This window comes from Pagrus pagrus (assembly GCF_965226575.1).
Source record: "Pagrus pagrus genome assembly, chromosome: 8".
NCBI classification, from domain to species: Eukaryota; Metazoa; Chordata; class Actinopteri; order Spariformes; family Sparidae; genus Pagrus; species Pagrus pagrus.
In genome coordinates this window covers 10,869,714-10,891,921 of record NC_140192.1, presented here as the reverse complement: position 1 = coordinate 10,891,921, position 22,208 = coordinate 10,869,714, and the positions used below count along the sequence as shown (strand labels likewise).

Here is a 22,208-nt window from a genome sequence, read left to right as displayed (position 1 = left end):
TCAACGGACACATTGGCATATGAGAGCAAAAGGCAGAAAAACAAAATAATACCGTGGCACATGTATGAGAGCAGCAGGATTTTTAGTCTGCTGCTCAAGGAAACGCTGGAGGGAGTTCACACACATACAACAGTTAAATATTAAAGATATTTTAAATGAGAAAGCCCAAATACAGTATGGTGAAAGACTGCACATGTAGTGTACCAACACAACATTTTACACATTAAATGACATCAGTGAAGCAAATATGGACACATGTTAAGTTACTGGACTGAATAGTTTGATTTGTATTCAGTCTAAAGTTTGGCACAGACATTAAGATCGTGCAGTTCTTGATTATAAATACAAAAACATTAACAACAAGACACTTTCTTTCAACTACAACATGATCAAAAGGTCTGGTTGTTTCTCTTTACAACTTAGTGCTATTAGTTTGACTACTTGCATACAGCTTTTCCAGCCTAAACGTCAAACAATGCCTCAAATTAAGTTTGTAGTTTTGGCTACAAGATAAAGTTTCTAACACGATTAAGGACAAATATTTTGCCTGGAAAGCCAGACAAGAGGGTATTCCTCATTCTCAACATGGACAGTTTACCTCATTCATAACGACACCTGCCTTTCACTGAGGTAATACCTATAATTGTTGCATTATCAGACTGAAGCAATGAAGGCACTGAATCAATAATATTCCAATAGTAAACATGACAAGCAAACCGAGTTAAAATATGTTCAAAATAGTTAAAACCTGATATCAAACTAATGGGAAACGGTTCCATCTGAAGCCTCGACTTAAACAATTCATACATCTAATCTTGTAAACATGTTAGTGTGATGGCAGAGCATCTTAGTACCGCTGCCACTGGCAGCTCTATGGACCATTATTAAGATCAAAGACTAAATAACAGGTATGTAAATGATAAATCATCCAGTATCTAAACACTTTCATGTTCGTGCATAGTCCCACTAGTACGTACTGTAGAAGAGTTTTGACAAGATGTTGAAAACAAAAAAACAAACATCAGTGGTGAGTTCCTGAACAGCTGATGGATGGATGTTTGGAGGGAAGAAGAAGAAGGAGGAGGAGAGGGAAGAGTGATGGCGGTGCGCAGGTAAAGACGATGTGATCCTGGATACCTAGATCCATGTGCTTCCTTTGACCCTTTTACTCATCTGATTTCATCTTCATCTGTGCCTGCATCTGAGCGATCATCTCCTGCATGCGTCTCAGCTACAAAGAGACAAGAAAAATCAAATCACAATGATTTTTTCAAGTAATTCACATCAATACATTTCAATTTGTTCCTCAGTTTATAGACATTCAAAAAGATAAATTACAATTAAAGTCTAAAATGTTTCCGCTGACTGGCAGGTGATCCCGGGTGCATAAAAAACAAAGCACTGAACACTTAAAATCAAAGTGAAAAAGCATCTCATGGACCAACCACCTGAACTAGTTTTAAGGTGTCATACCTGGAGATATTCCTTACAATTACAAGGTAACCTAGTAGAATATTGTAGATAAACTAAGAGGCTCACAGATGGTCATAATCCAGTTAAATCAATTATGCTTTAGTGCGTAGTAATATAATGTATATTTATCTAAGCACAGTGGTGTTATAGCAATTGAAGATGGTGTTTAAAAATGAATGAAGCATAAAATCAATGTCAAAGAATCAATGAATGATGGGGACATAAATGTGGTAACAACAGGCCCATGAATAAATAAACTTATCAACAATGATGATGAGGATGTAAAGCTTACATATTAAACTATAAGGGGACTGATAAACAATAAACTCTCCCATAGTGTTCGCTGATGTCTATCGCCATCTTGTGGCTGAAATGAGTCATCTTCAGATGCTTTGCTTATGAACGCTGTGCATCCTTTTCTGTTTCTGATGTGTTTGGGAAATCAGGAATATCTGAATATCTATATCTATATATCTTGTCAGATGCACCTGTAATTTCTTAATAAATAACTATGCAAATTTCCACATTGTGGGACTAATCTTATCTTTTTCTCTTTCTTTATAATATCCTAAAATGTTGCATGGAAAGGACTGTTCCTGTAATATTTCCTCCCTTCCAACACCTTGACAACACATAAACAAATGGCCCAATGTCCTTCCAGCTTTGTGTTTCGGGCTCCTCACATTATTGAGGTCATTCCCACCATAAAACTGGGCCAGGACATCCAGGCAGGAAGTGATGGTATATCCTGCCTGGGCACATTGTTTACAAACAGATCTGATTGCACCCCACCCACTCACTACGGTACGGAGCAGCAACACAACCAGGCCAATCAAGAGCAATCAGGAAACAGGTTATAGCCCACTGACGTGCAGGCTCCATAGGTTTGGATTTTGTGAAGTGGATCTTAATACAATACTCACATGTCCATGCACACTGAAACAGTGGTTGATATTAGTTGAAGCTAATACACAGATATAGTTAATTACACATGGATTTAAAAGGACCGTACCAGAAGTTTTTCATGTTTAGGCCAAATAACTACCATCTGTTTAGTTCCTACCATTACTGCCAAAACATGCAGCCATGTTTCACATTTTTAACTATTTTTCTGAATGCTATAAGCCTTAAAATTAAATGTTCAGGTAATATAACCACCCAAGATTCAGTGTGTCACTCACTAAAACACAGGTCCAAATTTATAACGCAAGGTAATTATAATTTTTTTCATAAAATATTCTTTTACCCTGGGAATAATTCCCATGGTAGAAATCTACTTTGCTTCTGTGTAGTTATGTAAGTTTTACCAAACCAGTGCAGATGTGTGTTTCATTATGATGCATTAGCTATGTTGGCAAAGTTTTAAGCCTCTGAGAGACAATTTTGGTTGTATACTGGAGAGAAGTTTACTGAGATTTACTGAGAGAAAAAAAAGTCATATTTGCTATTGTCCTCGATTTCTTACAGAAGAGTTGGAATGGAATGCCTCCACAGAGAATAATGATCAATTATAACAAATCGATTAACATACATATGGCATGTGTGGCCTTAAATTTGTTTTTTCTGAGCCTGCACACCTGTATTTACAGCTACCAGCTTGTAATTGGATCAACAGAGACACATTTTAGCACAAAAATGAGACAGAGTTTGTGTATGCGTGCATGTGTGTGTTGTGTGTTCTTACCTCAGCCTCTTTCTGTAGCAGGATCTGGTCCTTATCCACCACATCTTCATCCACAGCCCTGCAGAGAAACAAAACACGTTAATTTGAAAAAAAAAAAAAACTTGAAAAAACTTGAGAAAGAGGAGCTTTTTGTTTTAAGTAAAATGAATCAGTGTCTCACCTGCCAGCTCTCTTCAGTCTCTCTGAGCGGAAGTTCTCATAATGCAGATCCTGAGTTACCTCCTGGAGGTCTTGCATGTGGGTCCTGCAACAAACACACATGCAAACCTTTCTTCACACACTGGGAGGCAGTAGAGCTTCACAGAAAACGTCATCTCTAGTGAACTTTTACAACCAGCTCACTAAGGAAGAAGTTCTGTCATGTTTTTAAAGACTTTCCTTCCGAAAATCAGATTACTTGAAGTTTTATTGCCAGGGAGACTCACACAAGCATGGTGCGTAGTTTGAGGAAGTCATTGTGTTCGGGGTTCTCCACTTCAACAACTCCCCAGGGGTAGAGACGACCACGAATCTTCTTCCCCTTCACCTCAATCAGCTGGTTGGAGCCAATCACAGCAAAGGGAATGCTCGCCTGGGAGAGGACGATAAAGGTCAGTGGATCCCAGAGAGAAACAGAGTCAGAGTAGGGATATATGGAAAATAAAGGTATCAGAGAGAAAGTGATGAAGTGAGGGGAAGCAAGGTTGAATAGGATGATAATGCTATCTGTCATTATCGGACAGCTGTGTGTCAGTCTCTCACCTTCAGGACTCTGGTCTGCTCCTTGAACTCCTCGTCCTCGTCAGAGTCGGCGTCAGGTAGCTGATAGATTTTGATCCCGTGCTCTGCGATCTCGTCCAGGATCTGATAGTTGGAAACAAGGGAAACACAGAGTGAGCTGGCAGGGTCGTGACCTCATCACAACCTCCTGACATGTCCCGTTGCACAGGGAAAACTCAAGTCTTGAACCCTGCAGACGTATCACTGCAGACACTAACAGAGGGTCAGCTTGACTTACTATTATCAATCAGTACCCAAACAATCTGGAGACCAGGGTTAGGGTTAGGGATCTAGAAAGTAATTAGAGCTGTAATGATCATTCGATCTATCTATTACTTGTCAACTAGTAGATGAATTGCATGTATAACTATTTTGATAATCGCTTAATCAGTTTGAGGTTTTTTTTAAGACAAAAATGACAAAGTTCTCTGAGTCAAGCTTAACAGAGAATATGTTATGGTTTCTTTACTCATCTATGACAATAAACTGAATATCGTTGGGTTGTGGATAAAACAAGACATTTGAGGACATCATCTTGTGCTTTGGAAAACACTAATGGACATTTCTGACTATTTTCTGACGTTTTATAGACCAAACAATCGATTAATTGAGAAACTAATCGTCAGTGAAAATAATAGTTAGTTGCAGCCCTAAAAACAGCTGGACATCCTCACTGTCACAACCTCCAAGGACTCTTTTCACCTCAAAACATCATTAAATAAAAATGTCTCCATTTGTAAAGTACATGCTCATGATGAAAATAGTATTGCTGTTTTTTTTTTTAATGTTACTTATTACACATCTGTTCTTGTGTTTGTACTGTAGTTTACTTGTACTGTATTTGAATAAAACTCTTCAGCCCATTACTGCAGAAGCTGAGCATGCACCAGCTTGGTACAGACTTCCATAATTTATCTAAATATATATATAAAATGTGTGCTTTTACTGTAAAATGTGAGTCATATGGACAAAATAACAGCTGCCGCCCTGACCCATAAACAGAAAGTAGGAGAGCTCTATAGACTAACAGGAGGGTATGAGTGAGTACCTGTTGTTGCAGCAACACATTTAATTAAAGCCCCCCGTGGAGGAATAGAGGGGTGAGACAGAAAGGGTAGACAGGTGAAAATTAATAACAGTCTGTGTGTGTGTTTAAGTTCTGGAAGAATCAGAAACAAAGTTCTTAGCCTCCTTTCTTCACAGGCCGACCGGTGAAGCAACAAGCTAAAACAAAGGAGCTTTCTTCCCTGCTACTTCGGGGACAGATGTCAGTATTTATTATTCTAAACATCAAAGCTGCATTTTTCTTTTGTTTTTCCAGGAGCACGATATTTGAATCCACAATGTAGTCTTATGTAATGGAGCCAAAAAATGTCAAGTGTTGTTTTCCTGACTTTTTGGGGACTTTCATGTACTGTAGCGTATAATAGGACAGTGGTCAGTCAGCCAGGAGCCTGGGAAGTGAGCACAGGTTTTCCTACAGAGAGCAGCTCCTGTTTGAGCTGTTGTTATGGCTGTCGCTTGTTTTCTCAGTGAGCTCTGTACGCAGTGTGTGCAAGATAGTGTGTGTGCGGGGAGAGTCGGGTATTGTTGTGGGGCAGATCTAAAAACAAACAGGCTTCGCAGGACTCAGAGGAGAGCGTGACATAAGACCAGAGCCACTTTTTCCTTCATTTATTCACACACACACACACACACACACACACACACACACACACACACACACACACACACACACACACACACACACACACACACACACACATATGATTTACAGATCCGTCAAACATGGAGGCTGGATAAACATCATTCTGGTTGACCAGAGCGTAAAGAATTTTGGGAAACTCTGAACTCAGAGGGAAAATAAACACTCATGACACAATGGCAGGAAAAAATTCAAACAAACAACATATCCAGACATACAAGTAGATAAGATAGACACACAGTCAGATAAAAATGCAATAAAAACAAGAAAAATGTAACTGAAATTAACCAGGAAACAGCGACCAGCAAAGACAGCGCTACATATTTAATGAATGCAAACTGCCATTAAATATCTCAAAACAATATCTGGTCATCGCACGAACATGAGCCTGTTGTCTGCCATCATCTGTTTCCAGACCTTGCTAAGCCGATAGCTGCAAAATGGCTGTTTACCTGAATTATTCTGTTCCGTAACGTGTGCTTAGTACTGCCTGACACCTATAATCAAGACCTCTCAGGGATCACCAGATGTCAAAATCACTGCCTGCTCCAAATCCCCGTTGTCTCCTGCTGATTTACTGTACACAATGTAGGCCTTAATCCCTACCGTTACACCAGTCTCTCCTCCTGCTCCTCCCCTCCAAGTTGTGTATTTTCGTTGGCACAGAGATGTTGGCATCGGGAGCCATTTTGATTTTATGACCATCCTGTCAGGCTATAATACGACCCTCGCACCCCACCCCTGCCTGTGCTGTTATGGTTGGCCACGTAGGTCCACTCAGTGCTGTCAGGGCAGCGGACAAACAATGCCACACAAGACTCTGCCTCGGTATAAATTAGAAAAGGAAGCCAAAGATTTATCGCCTCATGTTTCTGGCTCACATCGTTGAATATGGAGCATTGTTGGTGGAAATATTCCGTCATGTTGAGCCAGTTATGATAAGTGCAAGGGTGGAGGGCTGGTGCTGACCAGTCAGAAAATCGGTTGGAAATGATACAAACAGCAGGTGAATCATACCAGACGTGGATTTCCAGTGCAAAGTCAAACTGATTCAGTTCTAGGAATAGCGGTATTAAATATTCTGTTTTGGTTCTGCGTAGCCCAAATATAGCATACCCGCAGATCTATACATAGATATAATAACACAGAGTGAAGTCATGGGAGACATGACTAAGCAGTTTTTCTGCAATTGCACAGCAGGTACGACCAAAACCCCCAATCATAATGAAACAGGGTGCTAACCCATCATTACAGGGATTAACCGTTTCATCACGTCAACCTCACCAGCGAAAAATATTTTCATGATTTGTTCATTCTCAGGTAAACCCACAAAAAAATATGAATGACTCAAACACCTGCCAAGGAATGGTAAATGAATCCTGGACAAACAACATCGGAAGAAAACAAATATTTTGCAGAAAAAAAAGATTTAAGAAACAAAAGAGGGGATTATGGTGAACACTGACTGCAGTCCTGGCATTCAACAGGTAACCGCATGTACGGGCACAAGCACACACTCAAAATTATACAGTTTGATTGTTGAGGACAGAGCCGAGTCTCCTCTGGCATGGCAAAGTGTTTGTATCTATTCAACTAAAACTCTAAGAGGGAACAATACTTGGAAGTAGAAACATGCACCACAGCATTCTTAGGAAATCAACAATGCACAGAGAGAGAAAAAAACTCGACAAAACAAAACAATCAAACTGCATCTCGACACTAATCAACCCTGATTGAGAAGAGCAGGGATCGGGAACTCGGAGGGGACCAGGGCAGAAGCACTTTGACGTAACATTTATGTAACCTCACAGCTGCCTGCCAGCAGCTTCTGCAGAGCGGCCATGGGAATGAAACGGTGCATCACTGCCATTAGAAGTATTTCGTCTGATCAGCTTTCATTGCTGTTAGCCTTGTTCCATACTGAGAAAACACCTTGAGGGACTTCAAACGCTGCAGAGTTTATTAAAGGAAAATCCTGGTCATGGAGAGCCTTAAATCCTTTCTTCTATCCCATATGAGATTCCAGAAGGTCCAACAGTGTATGAACATAACCCCACACTAGCAAGAAGCATGTTGTTTTCATCATCTTCAGAATCCTGCGTTGTTCCAGTGACACACTTAAGCTGCACATGGTGTTATGCCAATTTCCTTGTTTACATTTTTGACTAATTGCTGAACATTTCCTAAATGGTGCTTGGGAAATAAACTGCAGACACACACACCTCCAGCTACTGTTTAACAAGGTTTTCCAACTGTGTTAGTATTTTAATTTGCAGGTGCGCTAGCTTATGTCATACAAAGAAAAAGCTAAATGTCCGTATAGGGAGGAGGTCGGGGATGGACGGTTGGGTTAACCAAGCACAGCACTCTCATCCAGAAGGCCGCTGTCTGTGTTTCGGGTGACACCAGAAGTCATCATGAGTTCTTTTAACTTACTCAGATAAGTCTGAGTGCCTTATCACATTGGCTAAACAATTGATTATGGGGAAAACCCTGAGTACTTCACATTTCCTTCCAGGACTTTAGTTTTGATATTATTTGTGCATGAACATTAGAATGTAAAAATCCATACACGAAAAAAAAAGTCTGTCCGAGGTCAAAGCAAACCTGAGAAAAATGAAGCAGTCTGATAAATTCGGACTGTCCAGCCAAAACAACTAAGTATGATATGAGTTATGGACAAGCAAAAATATGGCCTCTTCCCACATAAAATAAAGGGCCAACACATTTATTACTGTGATGGGTACTAGCCTCTCCTGTTGTTGATCTAAGTCTAGAATTGAAGAAAGCCTTTGAAGTTTTTAGTGAAGACTGTGTTATGTCTACAGATTGAAGAGGGAGGTTGCTGAAGAGGGAGATTGCTGCCAGCACAAGACCCCTATTCAGAAAAGATATGATTTAATCAGTCTCCCACAAGAGACACGATGTGGGTAACAAATATAAATATTTACACAAGTATAAAGTACCGAGCTGTGAGTCACTGTAATGACTATTTCCAACAAAGCATAATACATACCTTAATAACAAAATTACAAGACAAACAACAGCAGTCTGGCAGGATGAAAAGGAAAAAGGCTGATTCTTTGCTCAATTCCTACTACTATTCTTTAGTTTCCAAACTTAATTTGCTAGCCTAACCTTCTTCCACATGGGAAGAAATGCTTCTCTCTTGCCAGGAAACGCCTTTTCAACTAGCCAACTGCCTGCAGGGAGTCTGAGGGGGTGAGGGAGCCCCGACAATACCTGATCTAGGGGGGTCTGAGGGATTTAGACCTCATACCAGCCTCCTACGCAAACACTTTCTCATACACATAGCAAACTGTTGCCTCACTTTTTGAACTGGTATAATCTGGCATCAGGAGTAGGAAAAGTGATTGTGGTTTACGTATGTGGAGCTTTGTAGTTCCAGGAGGCCAGTGGATCACCAGAGATGGAGGATGACCTTCAGACCATCAACAGAGCAAATCCCCCTAACTATTCAAATATTGTCTCCTTCTTAAAGTACCCGTACAGCACCGACTGACACGTATCGGCACCGGGGAAAACAATACCTTTCTGTTCACAGGATTAAAGACACTTGCATGCATGCACAGAAACACATTCCTGATGTGTTCAGTCAGAGTCTGAGACTGAGTGGACTGTCCAGACTGGAAAAGACTGGACCAGAACAGCTGGATTTGTTCTGATGAGTGGCATTGATGGAAAGTACAGATAAAAGCCACCACAACCATGCTAATGTGTGAGCATCATATGTGGTACAGTGTTCAACAAACTCACCCACCCAAACTCCTATTGTCTGGGCTAAGTATTAGTATAGTTAAGACCACCCACCTCTCACTCTGATCAAAGAGCATGGGGAGGAACAATCGAGCTATTCATGTAATCCTGTATCTCAGTGAGATTTAGATGAAGGAGACAGTGTGAGTTTTGTATTTCAATTACACATCAGGTTTTGCGACTTGGTCTGGTAATCAAAAGGGTCTCAGTGGCAAAAAGCAACTCATTAGCAGCACGGCAAAGTCCGGAAGCCATCTTTTCATGTTGGCCCTGGGACAAGAAAACCTGCTGTTTTCACACTGTAGTCGACTTGTACTTTCTTCACTCGAGAACAGATGATTATGTGTAATAGAGCAGCTCGCTCCATGAGGAAAAAAGCATATTTATTGTTTTTAAATCTGCAGAGACATGGAGCATGCCCTGGCACAAAGACTGCTGGAGGGCAAAAAAATAAATATGTCCGCGTGTTTGAAACACAGGCAGGAAAAGGACAAGGCACAAGCTGACCAGGGGGTCATACACTCACACACAAACAGGAGCAATGAGGTAGGGATGAAGTAATCACTACTCAACCTTGGCTCATGAGATACCAGCCTAGACACGCACAAAGACAGAATATTACAAATGCGGTTGAACTAACTTCATGTCACTGTCTGTTATTGACATTTGAGAAAACCTGGTGACAATTCTGGCCAGTACAAGCAGTCCGGTACTGATAATGTGTCCCAGTGGGGCCGTAAAGCTGGTTCACACAGCAGGAGTATAGTGGAGTGGCTGGGGGAGACGACAGCCAGTCAGACAATGAGGGGAAAAGTGCGACGGTGCCTCAGCCGGGGGTGAAATATGGCTGCGGGGGGACAAACGTGACGGAGGGAGGGTTCTGCATGGGACATAGTGACCAGAGATGGACGGGGAAGGACAAGAGGCTGACTGGGAGAAGAAAGGAAAGGAGATGAGGAAGATGAGGGAGGTGACAAGAGATGTGGGGGATAAAAACTGAGGGAAGAGGAGGTAGGAAACAGGGCTGAACCATTGTCTGCTGTCTGCTGCCTTGTGCGAGAACAGAGGGGGATCTGGGTTCTCTAGACATCACTGACCTCTGGTTTACGAGAATTTTAGTCTCCACACAAAACAAAAAAAACAAATGGCTGGCTGGCTTCTGCTCAACTTTCATTTTTACTTTACAACACATTTCATACACTTTACGTTACTGCTTACCATTTTCAAATCCAAACTGTGGGATTTCGAGATGTTTCAATATGCTTTTCCACTGGTTTCAGTCATCAGTTCATCAAATTATGAAAATGAACTAGCCATTTGCTCTTCCCTCCAGCACATGAATTCACAGAGCTTCAGGACTCAACATCCTGCATTGTGAAGAAAGCTTGAACAAACACCTAAGAGGATTTGAGTAAAGTAATTTTCAGTGTGCACTAACCATTTTTTTCATAAGCGAGTTACATAAGAAAAGAATAGCAGCAAATCCTCAGAATTGATTAGTTGGAACTAAAATTATTGTGGAGAAAACACACATAAAAGTACTCTTCTGTTAAGATAAAAGTAAGCATTTTTGCTGTTTTGCTTCCATTAGGATTCCGGTCAAAACCAGCTATGTGCCGTACCTCACAAAACAACCAGTAAAGCAGTTTGAGACTAAAGCCCTGCACAGGATATGACTACAAGGTCCCAGACTGAGAGGATCAGTCCCTCAATATACCCTCCTCAGGGCAACTTATGAGCTAGAGTCCACAGCGGCCCCGGTGAAGGAAATTGGCATTAGAGCAAATTAAAAAAACAAGGACACAAAGAGGGAGAGGAAGAAAGTAAGAGGCAGCTGAGTGAGGCACTGCCAGGAGAGGAAGGACTGGGCGAGAGGAGAGCAGAACTAAAGGGATGAAAGCTGAGCAATGGGAGGTTTGTTAACCTTGTACGTGAGCCTGAGCTGTGCAGGGCAGCAGGTTGTGTCTTGTCAGTGGAACAGTCTTGACACATTACAGGAAACTTATATTGTTCTGTACAAGCTGTTTCCCCCCAACAATAGGAGAAAGGAATGGACAAGCCTTGAGAGGTGAGGGGGTGCCATTTACTGAGAGACAAATGGCTCAGAACGGTGAGAAAGTGCCATGCAAAAAAACAAACTAATAAACACTATGGGAGAAAGGCTGGGGGTTATCAATCATCCTCCAGTACTAAGCCTTCTGGCAGGTTCTTGGCTGCTGGTGCTCTGACCTCAAAGGAAGGCCTGGTGCCCCGCTACACTGTACTGGATCGAATGGCAGGACTCAGGCACGTAAACCTAAGAGCCACTTCAACTAATCTGATCAAAGCAACAAATACTCGAGCCAGATGTTTGTTCTCCTGAGAGACACTTACAAAGATGAATGGCTATTACTGTACTGCTTACTATTTACAATGATTACATGCACACAAGAAACCAGCCTACTGTGATGAATCATTAAAGGCAGGAAATATGAGAACACTTTTACAATACGACAAGATGCCACGCCATAATTTTTGTAGAAGACGTAGAATATTTTTTGTAGAATAATTTAAATGTAATAAGTGAATAAGTGATCATTTTGTAGTAATTAGTAATTAATTACTTGCACATAAATGTAACATGCAGCATGCTTATTTTTAAGCCAACTGGAATGAAGCTCAAAGGTGTGTGTGCCCAAAATGTGACCAAACAGGAAACAAGATGCCCTCCTGAGGGACACAGGATGCCATGTCTAAATGTTGGGCAGATAGCTCAATTAACCCTTTTCCTGATGATAAATGGTCGTCCAGGAACTCATTATCATGTGACTCAGTCAAACTAAATTTAAACTTTTTTTGTGGATTACCAGCACCAAAAGATTTGCTTAAAAATGTAGTTAAGAAATAAACATATTTTCTTCATTGCTAGAATAAGCAGAAGTATGGATTTGGGGAGTGTTTGTGAGTGTGTGTGTTTCTACGTGCGAGAGTTTGTCTATTTTGCTAATTGCTTAAGTGTATGTTGAGGAAACACTAAGCGAAGCATGCGAACAAACTCAGCTGGGCAGTTAGTTTTGTGGACTGTTCAGAAGCAAAGGGGTCAGATCAGAGCGGTACAGTGTTATCGTATTTCAGCTGCAACACTTTTGATAATTTCCCAGTTCATTTATATTGGCAACACCTTTACAGTAGGCCTATATGGTGTTTAACAGTGAACTGAATGAGAAGCAAAACATGAGCAAAACTCAACAAGATTTACATCAACTGTAATCAAGAAATCAGAATGCCAACAAGCTTGGGGGTTTTCTGTGGTTTGGGGCGGGGGTCAGTGGTGGCAGGAAACATGGTTTTGTTCATCTTAAGTGCCAGAGGAACGTTCAGAAGGCTTGAGGAAGGCCACAACACAAAACAACTCTACAGAGCACAATTCAACTGGTAGGTCCCTTAAGGACAAGGAGTGGATGAAGTTCACCTTAAATGCCAAAGGAGCAACTGGCGTTCTAGAGCAAAACTACAAAATAAGTGCAGTTAGTGAGTTCTTGTCTGGTCTTAATACAGAAAATTGAAATTTTGTTGTAGTTGAATCATTGTATGTGTCAAGAAATTGTGACCCAGTCTTCCTAAGGTGCTGCATCAGCAGTTTCAAGCAACCCAGACTGTGGGAGCGCTGAACAAAGCAGAGAGAACAGAGCTGGACGCCGGTCAGCCTGACACCCTGCCAGACCACCGGCTCCGAGACCTGAATGAGAGGCAGGTGGGAGGTCTGGGCAAGCATGGGCAGGTGGGGAGACAGACCGACTTCCAATTAAAAACAGAGTGAAGTGGGCTGAGCTGAAAAAGTAATTTGCAACAGCAGCCCATACACTGCACACATTTTTTTCTGAATGAGGACTTTAGCTAATGATTATTTGCCATTATCAGTTAGACTGACAATTACTTTCTTGATTAAATAGAAAAAATGCCAAACACAAGTTCACAAGAAGAGAAGAGAAGAGAAGAGAAGAGGAGAGAAGAGAAGAGACAGAAGCAGGAACATCTTATTAAGTCATCTTTCATGAGAGGTTATCAGCCAAACACGTTGTAGTGAGGTGTATGTGTGTTATATAACCCCTTGTATTCCCCCTCTGGACACCAGGAAGCTGAGGAGCGTGCAGGCAGGCACACACTTTGGGACGCTTCCAGCAGGAAGTATCTGGGACGAGTTGAGACTGGATGAGATGTGTTGCCTCTACATTATATACAACACTCTCTTCCTACGTTTGTCCCTCCTACTGTTTCCTCGTTTATATCGTCCCTCCCTGTACTTCTGAACAATGTGGCAGTATCATCAAAAACATAAAATGTAAGCCATAGATCACCGGAACTACATTGGGGAAGTACAGTACGTGTGTGATTTCTCACAAGAACACACGGATGTCTGGCACACCAGGCGGCCAATAAGGATGCATACATGATTTTCCTTTGATTACTTTATGAGCCAATTTCTGATGGCTAAACCATGCAACTGTAGATGGGACAAAAACAAACAAAGCCCCCAGCAACCTGACAACAAGTGCTGAGATATTCCAGCTTTTTTCCATGTGGCAACAATCATATCTAGGGCACGACTGCAGTCAATGCAGATGATTGCATTGACTACATATAGAAAACTGTGGACAGCAATCGATCCTAATTGTGCTTATATGTATGTGTGCGTGTGTGTGTGCACGCGTGTGCATGTGTGTGGGCATGCACGTGCACATGAGTGTGTGCGTGTGTGTAGACGTCAAACCTACCCTCCTCTTCAGGCGATCCCTCTCCTTCAGTGTCAGTGTGTCAGCCTTGGCAATAACTGGGACAATGTTGACTTTGCTGTGGATGGCCTTCATAAACTCTACATCCAGAGGCTTAAGACTAGCAAAGAAAAGAAAATGAAAAAAGAACAATTAAAAACACCGTGGAGGAGGAGGAGACAAAGGGTAAAAAAAACAACACTATGTGTTGTAAAATGACATGATAGGACTAGGAGACAAAGCAGAAGTCATGCAACACTGCTCAGTTTAGGTAACTACATCATCTTAAATATAGGTAAGGAACTACAGTTCAGATAAAATATACCTATGCTTGACAATTCATATTTTTCTATTATTTATTTTTTCTTTTCTTTTTTCTGGTCTTTGGAGGCGTACGCTAACTAACAACGACCAAAGAAACTCCTGCTAGCTACAAAATGTTTATGGTGTAGCACTAGCTAACAGCTTCACTAGCAAGCGAGAGGTAACTTATTTTGAAACACTTCAAATAAGGGGTGGTGAATGTTTCCTGTTAAAAAAGTATCGAAAACAGGCCAATAATAACTGACTTTTCTCTACAGTGTGTTTCAGACAGGGAAACTTATACTTCTTAGCCTTTTTTCAGAAAATGTGAATGTAGTAGAATATCTGAAAAAAAAAAACAGCTGGGTACATCAAATTTTAGCTCATTGTAAAAGTTTGTTTACCCGTGTCCAAATGGAGATATGAAGTAGAAGCAGCAGTGCACCCTGTTGTCCACTATGTGTCTTCGGTTCAGCCCACTCTCATCGTGAAGGTATCGCTCAAACTGATTGTCAATGTACTGGATGATGGTCTTGAAGCTGACATCAGAGAGAGAAACAGACATAAGCTTCCAACTCAGTCATGTGGTTTTATACTGTAACTCAGAATATCACTGTTATGAAATTCAGTATCTCCGGTTTCATGGCAGGATGGATGGATTCATTTTAGTTGAAGGGTTTATGTTGCTCTGTAAACTGAGAAACTCTACAGGATAAACTTCAAAAATACAGGTGATCACAATGAAATTACATCTGCAGTGATTTCTCATTACTTTTCACCTTTTAGAACGGGCAAAAAACTGGATACAAGATATTTTCACATCTTCTGTTTATGAAAATAATTAATTACAGATGTCTAATCACATTTGGCTTACATTTAACATTAATTATCTATTTTTTTAAAAGGATAAAACTGACAAATTATGCAGAGAGACAGGAAAATATATCTTGGACAAGAAGGCTACATTGACACCACTAGCATGAGGATGCCACACAAGCAAGCAAGCAAGCAAGCAAACACACACACACACACACACACACACACACACACACACACACAAGAGAAATCTAGACACAGGGAATGTAAAAGGAGGAGAGGTCAGAAATAGGGAGTTTGGGATGAAACTTGAGAAAGGGAGTTGCTGAGGACAGGAGGGAAGGATGAGGGAGCATGCAGGAAACATGTCCCACATTGTTATCACTCCCATCTCCTTCACAGCACATAAACACACCAGTCCTGGCTGTTGATGGCGTCGCCGTATCCAGGGGTGTCGACCACGGTGAGGCGAAGCTTCACTCCTCTCTCCTCAATCTCCACAGTTGATGCCTCGATCTGCACCGTCCTCTCAATTTTCTCTGTGAAGTGAAAGTACAAGAATAATTACGGGGCAGCAGAAAAGAGGAGAGACCTCAGTAACTGAACAATTCATAACAATAATATCCAAAATTCCTATGTGCTTACACAAGCCACTGAACTGCTACAACCACAGGCTTCAACAAGGTAGATACGCCTTAAAAAATAAAATTATGGGTTTTGTCATCTAAAAGGGTTACATGTTTTTTCTTATCTGCACAAACTGACCAGGGAAAGTCTTTATAATTGTACTCAAGCCAACATAAGTCCCAATGTGAAATCAAGGCATAAGAGGGGCAGGGTCATATTTTGAGACCAAGGCATTCCCAACATTCCTCTTGAAATAATGCTCTGTTGGAGACATTGCAGCAGACCTTTCTCTATTATTACAGTGTGCACATGTGTGTATGTGTATGCATGTGTGTGCGCATGTATTGGGGAGTATACCTGCGGCACCAGGGATGTAGCGTTCAGGGTAGAGATCAGTGAGAAACAGGCTGTTTATAAGTGTAGATTTGCCCAAACCAGACTCCCCTGAAAAACAAAGACAAAAGAAAATGAAGCTGTATTCTCTACAGAAATCATATAGTCTATGTTAAAAGAAAAGAGTGATGACTCACCTACAACCATCAGGGTGAATTCAAACCCTTTTTTCACTGATTTTCTGTGCACTTGGTTTGGCAGGTTGGCGAATCCTACATAACCTGTTGCATCTGGGAACTGTGGAGCAAAAAAAGAGAAATTGTTCAAAATTAAGGTCAGAAAGTGCAATAAATAAGAAAGCAATGAACTAGTCATAAAAATATGTAATGACTCAAATTACAGGGGGTACTAATCATGGAATTTTAGTGTTATATAATTTCCTGCTGTTTTCTACTCATTTTTTTCCACTGTAAATCTGCTAACCAGCTCAGTCATTTTATGAGGTGTATGTGGAAAGGTGCATGTGGGTGTATGCGACGGAGATTGATGATGATGCATATTATTGAGAAATTCCAACGGCCAATAAAGCCGGCCATGAAACACTTGCATTTATACAGGATATCCTCTCTGGATGCCTGTGCAAGCGTGTGTGCATGAGATTACAAGTACCATTAGTCTTAATCACCACCGCCTTATTAGAGCACTGTCATATTGTAGGTTCAAGTTTAAACTTGAAGTGTGCGGAAACTTACTCACCTTCCCTTTCTCTCCAGATTGAGACATCGCTACTGTTGACTGGATGTCTGCTGGTTGGGGGAAAAAAGAGAAGTATAGTGGTGAATTAAATCAGATAAATCACCTCATAACAGTTCCAAGTAACTCCCACCTAGCAGCAAACCCAGCTTCCAGGGATCTAGATTTAGATTGTTCTCAAGAAAGCCATGCCATGTAAAAATTATGCTTATGTTTTTTTCTTTACGTGATGTGTTATCTAACCAATCATATGTAATGAATGTATGTATACACATAAAAGGTAAGATTAGCCGTTCTTCCTCTGTTCTGTTTGAACCCATTTTCTTTTGATTCTCAAAAGTTATTGCTGCTGTGGCTCGCACAATCTCCTGGTAACATTTTTCACAGTTTTAGCTAGACAAAGGTATTCGGTGAATGTGAAGTTTTCATGCTGTACTGAAGTTGCTCTGCTGTAAAAAGATTTGCCTAGGTCTGACCTAAGGATTAGATTTTAATTCTTATAGCTACCATAGGGATATGCTTTGATATTGAAACTCTCTTTGTAAAACTATATTTCCATTATTTTATATCATGATATTTATATAATTCTCAAGATTCAGTAAATCTGATTTTCAGTAAATTTGATTGAGGATAAAAAAATATATTTTTTAAAAAGAGTGTGATCCAGCAAATTAGGTACTGACAAATCACTGTGCTTCATTATATTGATGTTAAAATCATATCTAAAAAATCCAACATTGCCATAAGTATCTGTGTAATGATTTGCAATATTGACCTAAAACCTAACCACAATCACATCAACTCAGATTAACTATACTGTGAATTGTAACTCCAACAACTCTGAACGTTGAGTCCCTGTTGAAACGTTCATTTGGGTGGACGACATCAGATTACACTGTTCTTTAACACTATCACACGGAAGGAGAACAGATTAAAAGCTCTGGGCAACAAATTTGTTCCCAGACTCCCATTAAACTGCTACAGTCTTGCGTACCCCGTGCTCCTGCCCCACTCTATGACCCTGAGCAGACGACAGAGCAACAAGCCCGCTTGATAAATTAGCTACATAATGACTGAGCAGGAAGAACAGGCTCCGTTCTATCACCAACACACTGGCCCTTGACAGGTGGAGTGTGATAAGCATTAGAAAGAGGCAAGTTGCCGTGTGCTGCCAAAAGGAGATGCACTTTGGTTATGCAATGTTGAAAAGAGGTGGCATGGGAACCTGAATTGACCTTTCTCCACTGGCATGTGATAAACGCACATTTACGGACACTTGGGGAACCATTTCACACTGTTAAATCTATTAGATGGTGGTTGGGGGCCCTCTGTATCTACATGAAAGTGGGCAAAGATCTCTCATACTGACAGGGTGGTTTCACCGAGCCTGCATGGAGAACAATGGCTGTTTATCCCTCTGGTTCCTGAAGCCTTTCCTATACAGGGCAGCTCAGCTGGGGCAGGAGGGAGAACACGTGCCTCACCCCTGACCAAATACAGGACAGACCACATGTCAGGACAGCAAGGGGACACACCAACAATTTAGGGTGGAGAACTCCCAGGTAATGAGAGGGTTATGGGCTATGACACTTTGTCTGGACAGTCAAATCTTAAAGGATGAGTCACCCAATATTGAAAATTCGGTCATTATCTAGTCACCCTCAAGATGACGGAAAATCAGAACAAAACATTTCTAGGGCAAAAATGTTCTTGTTCTGGTTTCTCTGATGTGGTATTTGCTGGTTTTCTTCTATGATAGCAAGAGGAATAACTTCTGACTAGGGACAGTTAGGACACCTGAATATGCCAATTTAGGCTAATTTTTCACAATTATCAATTTGATCTAAAATAATCTGTAATTCCTTGAGCCCAAACACTACTACTATGATTAGTACGACTTAATCATTAGTTTCAGCCCTAGAGCCACAACAAAGACAATAATAAATTGGCTTCTATCTAATTAATATCTAAGTTAATGCAGTGGCCCACACAGGCATATCCCTGGGCATAGCACACATACACACAGTGAGTGTTATTTCCTCGACAGGCCCTGTGGGAACCAGCATTAGTGCAGCAGCAGATTAATTAAACCGTTCCAAGATCACGGTTGTAATATCACAAAGACAACACTACAGGACAGACAGGCAGGAGGCACACTTCAATAATACTCTCTTAATAATGGCCATTTAATCGGGCAGGCAGCTGAGCTGCTTACACACACATACACACAGCTATCAACAGGGTAGACGTGTGGGGAGATTAAACACTTTGGGCCAAAAGGGACAAATGCCACCTTAGTAAAGCCAAAGTTGTTGGCATGTGATGCATTTACAGTTGATTTATTGGCTGGACTGATGCCATGAAGGGGCAGTAGTGCTAGTAGAACTATTCACCTTCCTGACAGGCAGTGTCAAGGGTCTACACACCCACTCTCTGTGGATCAAGGACTTTCTGCACTTATTGGAAACACTGAAACAATAATTTCACACCATGGAGATTTTGTGAACTCTGTGGCACAACAACAAAAATGGTAATTCACTGGCGACAGATCACAAAAACAGGGACCCCAAAGCTACTGAGCATAATAAAGACATAGACAGACAAAAAACACACGTGGACCGGGGGGCTTGACTGTAATTAAGTAGCCCTTGGGGGCCAAAGGTAGCAGTGCCGGGCAACAGTAATAAACAAATTATACTAGTTTTTTAAGCTGTGTGCTTTAGTAACACTTATAATAATATGATCCCAGAGAGAGGAAGAAACGCCACAATACGCGGAATGAAAAAGCCTTTCAACCATGAGGAAACCAGCAGGTTTGTTTATAACACACACACAGAGTTTAAAGCACAGGATGGACCGTTTATGATAATGGGAACCAGCATAGGAAATGACTAAAAACAAGTGCGAGTCATACGGCAACAAATGTTATCATAACACTGTGCTACTCACACAGCTGCTGTACAGTAAGATGAAGATTAGCTGTAAGGAAAAAGCTGCACTAATGATTAATAGTGAAACTAACATTGTGGAGTACCATTAAAAGTGATTTTTTTTTTTAACTCCAAGCTTCTGGCCAAGGAAGCTGTATAAATATGTTTGGTAAATGGGCATATGAATGTGACATTATTGCTCGTGAACAAATGAACAACCTAATGACAGATTGAATAATAAGTGTTGGATCACAACACCAATCTCTACACTTGATCATAATTACCCAAAAAGATTGTACATTATCAAGTAAGTAGGTATGTCAAACATTTTTTTCTGTTATCACAATAGATGGTATTTGTAAAGATCAAAGTTATTTATACTGTGCGTTTCTTCTCTCACATACAATCTAGTGAACAAAGGCATCCTACTGTGTTACATCATCAAACCTCTAATACAATAGTTCAGGTCCACTTGGGTCTGTCAATGTAGATCAAGTTTTGTTTTTCCATTCACACCACAGACCAAAACGGGAGGAAACATCCTCTTGTAGTTTATAGTGTCAGACAGATGTCTTCCCTGGCGCTCCTGTGCTGGCCAGTGTTTATGAGACATGGTCGCAGGAAGGGCAAAGGTCAGAGAGCGGTGAAGGTGCTGGATCTGAGGCCTGAGACGTCTTTCAGTACTAGGAGATGTTGTCTCCTGATAGCAAACTGATCTGTGTCCAGCTGGGTAAAAACACAAGTCGTTTCTGAAGTAAAGTTCAGCTGCTAGCCCAAGATTACAGCTTAAACAGTCTGGCACTGATTGTGCCCATAGCGTTCACCACTCAGCAAGAAAGGAAATGAAATATGCATGTTTTAACTAAGCCAAAAACACAAACAAAGATGAATGATAATTCTTCAATAGTGGCCTGAAGCCACATCTTAGACACATGAAGAAAAATGTTATCGTTTCCCACTGTTATTGTGAAGTTGTCTAAACATGAAATTTATTTTGCGAAAATGTGCTTTACAATCAAAGGTCAAGAATGAATCGGATGTTAGAAAGCGATTTCAGAGTTGAGGAATGTACACAAGAGGAATGTACAGGAAATTTGTGAAAGTCAACACTTTGAATGGTCTGATGCGGATTTGATATGATACTGATCAAAGAACATGAAAGCCCACTGAAGTGTAGAGTTTTACTGCAGTTATTAACAATGAACTGGGACAATGGGGCAATAAATGAGTTCAAAAGCACTGAGAATAGGTATCACTGTTTATACAAACTGAGGAGGAGGAAGTGGTTACTTGTACAGTTGTGTCAAATGATTAATAAGAAATATAAAACAATGCTTCAGCCACTGGGCATGGGAGTTTGAAATGTGTGTGAAGGCCTCTGGGTCTGTAACATTTGGATGTCCACCACACCCAGTCTGTCAGACACTGACTGAGTTTACCAAACATCAACTGGGAGAAGGACATTAGGATTTGTACGTACGCAGCTTGGATCAATACCACAGCTCCTTAAACTCTGATATCCTCTTTAAAACCCTTTAAACCCCGAGTATGAGTTTAATTCAACCATGAAACTTTGTTAACGTGACATGTCAAACTTTAGCATGCAACAGTTGTTACCGCGGCTGGTGTCATGTTGCCAGCTAGGCTTCGACTGACTCTCCGGTGTGTCTCCCTCGCCCTGCTCCGTCTCATTCAAACAGCTTATATGAAACGAATAAAAAAACAACAAACCACTGAGCAGAGTCTTACCTGAGCGTAACTTTGAAATATTAATCAACAGGAGCTGTTTGCCTCTTCTCGCTGTCCCAGCCCAGGAAGGGGAAACCCGGAAACGTTGCCTGTGAGTCCGCCCTCGTCGCTTTGTCAACGGCTATCTTGCTGCGCCACTGACGCCATTACGGCTCAACATCCAGGACCGTTGACCCACAAAACGTCGTTCCTTGTTGAATCCAACATGGCTGCCTGCGTGTTACAGTTTCTTTAACGGTTCACTTAGTAACTCTTCTGTACGGAAGCGTATTGCATTCACTTGAGTAATTTATTTTTTGGTCTGTTTTTCTGAGTAATTTATTTTTTTGGTCTGTTTTTCTGAGTAATTTTTTTTGGTCTGTTTTTCTGAGTAATTTTTTTTTTTGGTTTCCGTACTTCTGCCTGTTGACTCATAACTTCGTAGAAAACGACCGTCTAATAACATATTGTATAAATAGTGCACTCCGGTCTGTATTTGGCTTCGTGCAATTTCAAATTAATTATAGCGATTAAAGCTCAAATCATGTTTTCTTAACCTACATTTCAGA

General features: G+C 41.0%; 1 protein-coding gene across 2 annotated transcripts; it reads right to left on the bottom strand.

Moving 5' to 3' along the window:
- Nucleotides 1–932: 932 nt before the first annotated feature.
- On the bottom strand, nucleotides 933–21,807 carry LOC311260693 (septin-2). Of its 2 annotated transcripts, none has more exons than XM_084358849.1 (12): nucleotides 21,661–21,807; nucleotides 16,985–17,034; nucleotides 16,426–16,525; nucleotides 16,253–16,339; nucleotides 15,684–15,807; nucleotides 14,857–14,991; nucleotides 14,153–14,270; nucleotides 3,899–4,000; nucleotides 3,583–3,728; nucleotides 3,318–3,401; nucleotides 3,158–3,215; nucleotides 933–1,231 (listed from the first exon to the last, which is right to left on the bottom strand). In XM_084358849.1, the coding sequence occupies exons 2-12, from the start codon at nucleotides 17,009–17,011 to the stop codon at nucleotides 1,166–1,168; spliced, it is 1,047 nt and encodes a 348-aa protein (XP_084214975.1). In that variant the 5' UTR covers nucleotides 17,012–17,034; nucleotides 21,661–21,807; the 3' UTR covers nucleotides 933–1,165. The 2 variants fall into 2 exon arrangements, with proteins under 2 accessions (XP_084214975.1, XP_084214976.1); XM_084358850.1 differs by having other exon boundaries at nucleotides 16,985–17,031.
- Nucleotides 21,808–22,208: the final 401 nt, after the last annotated feature.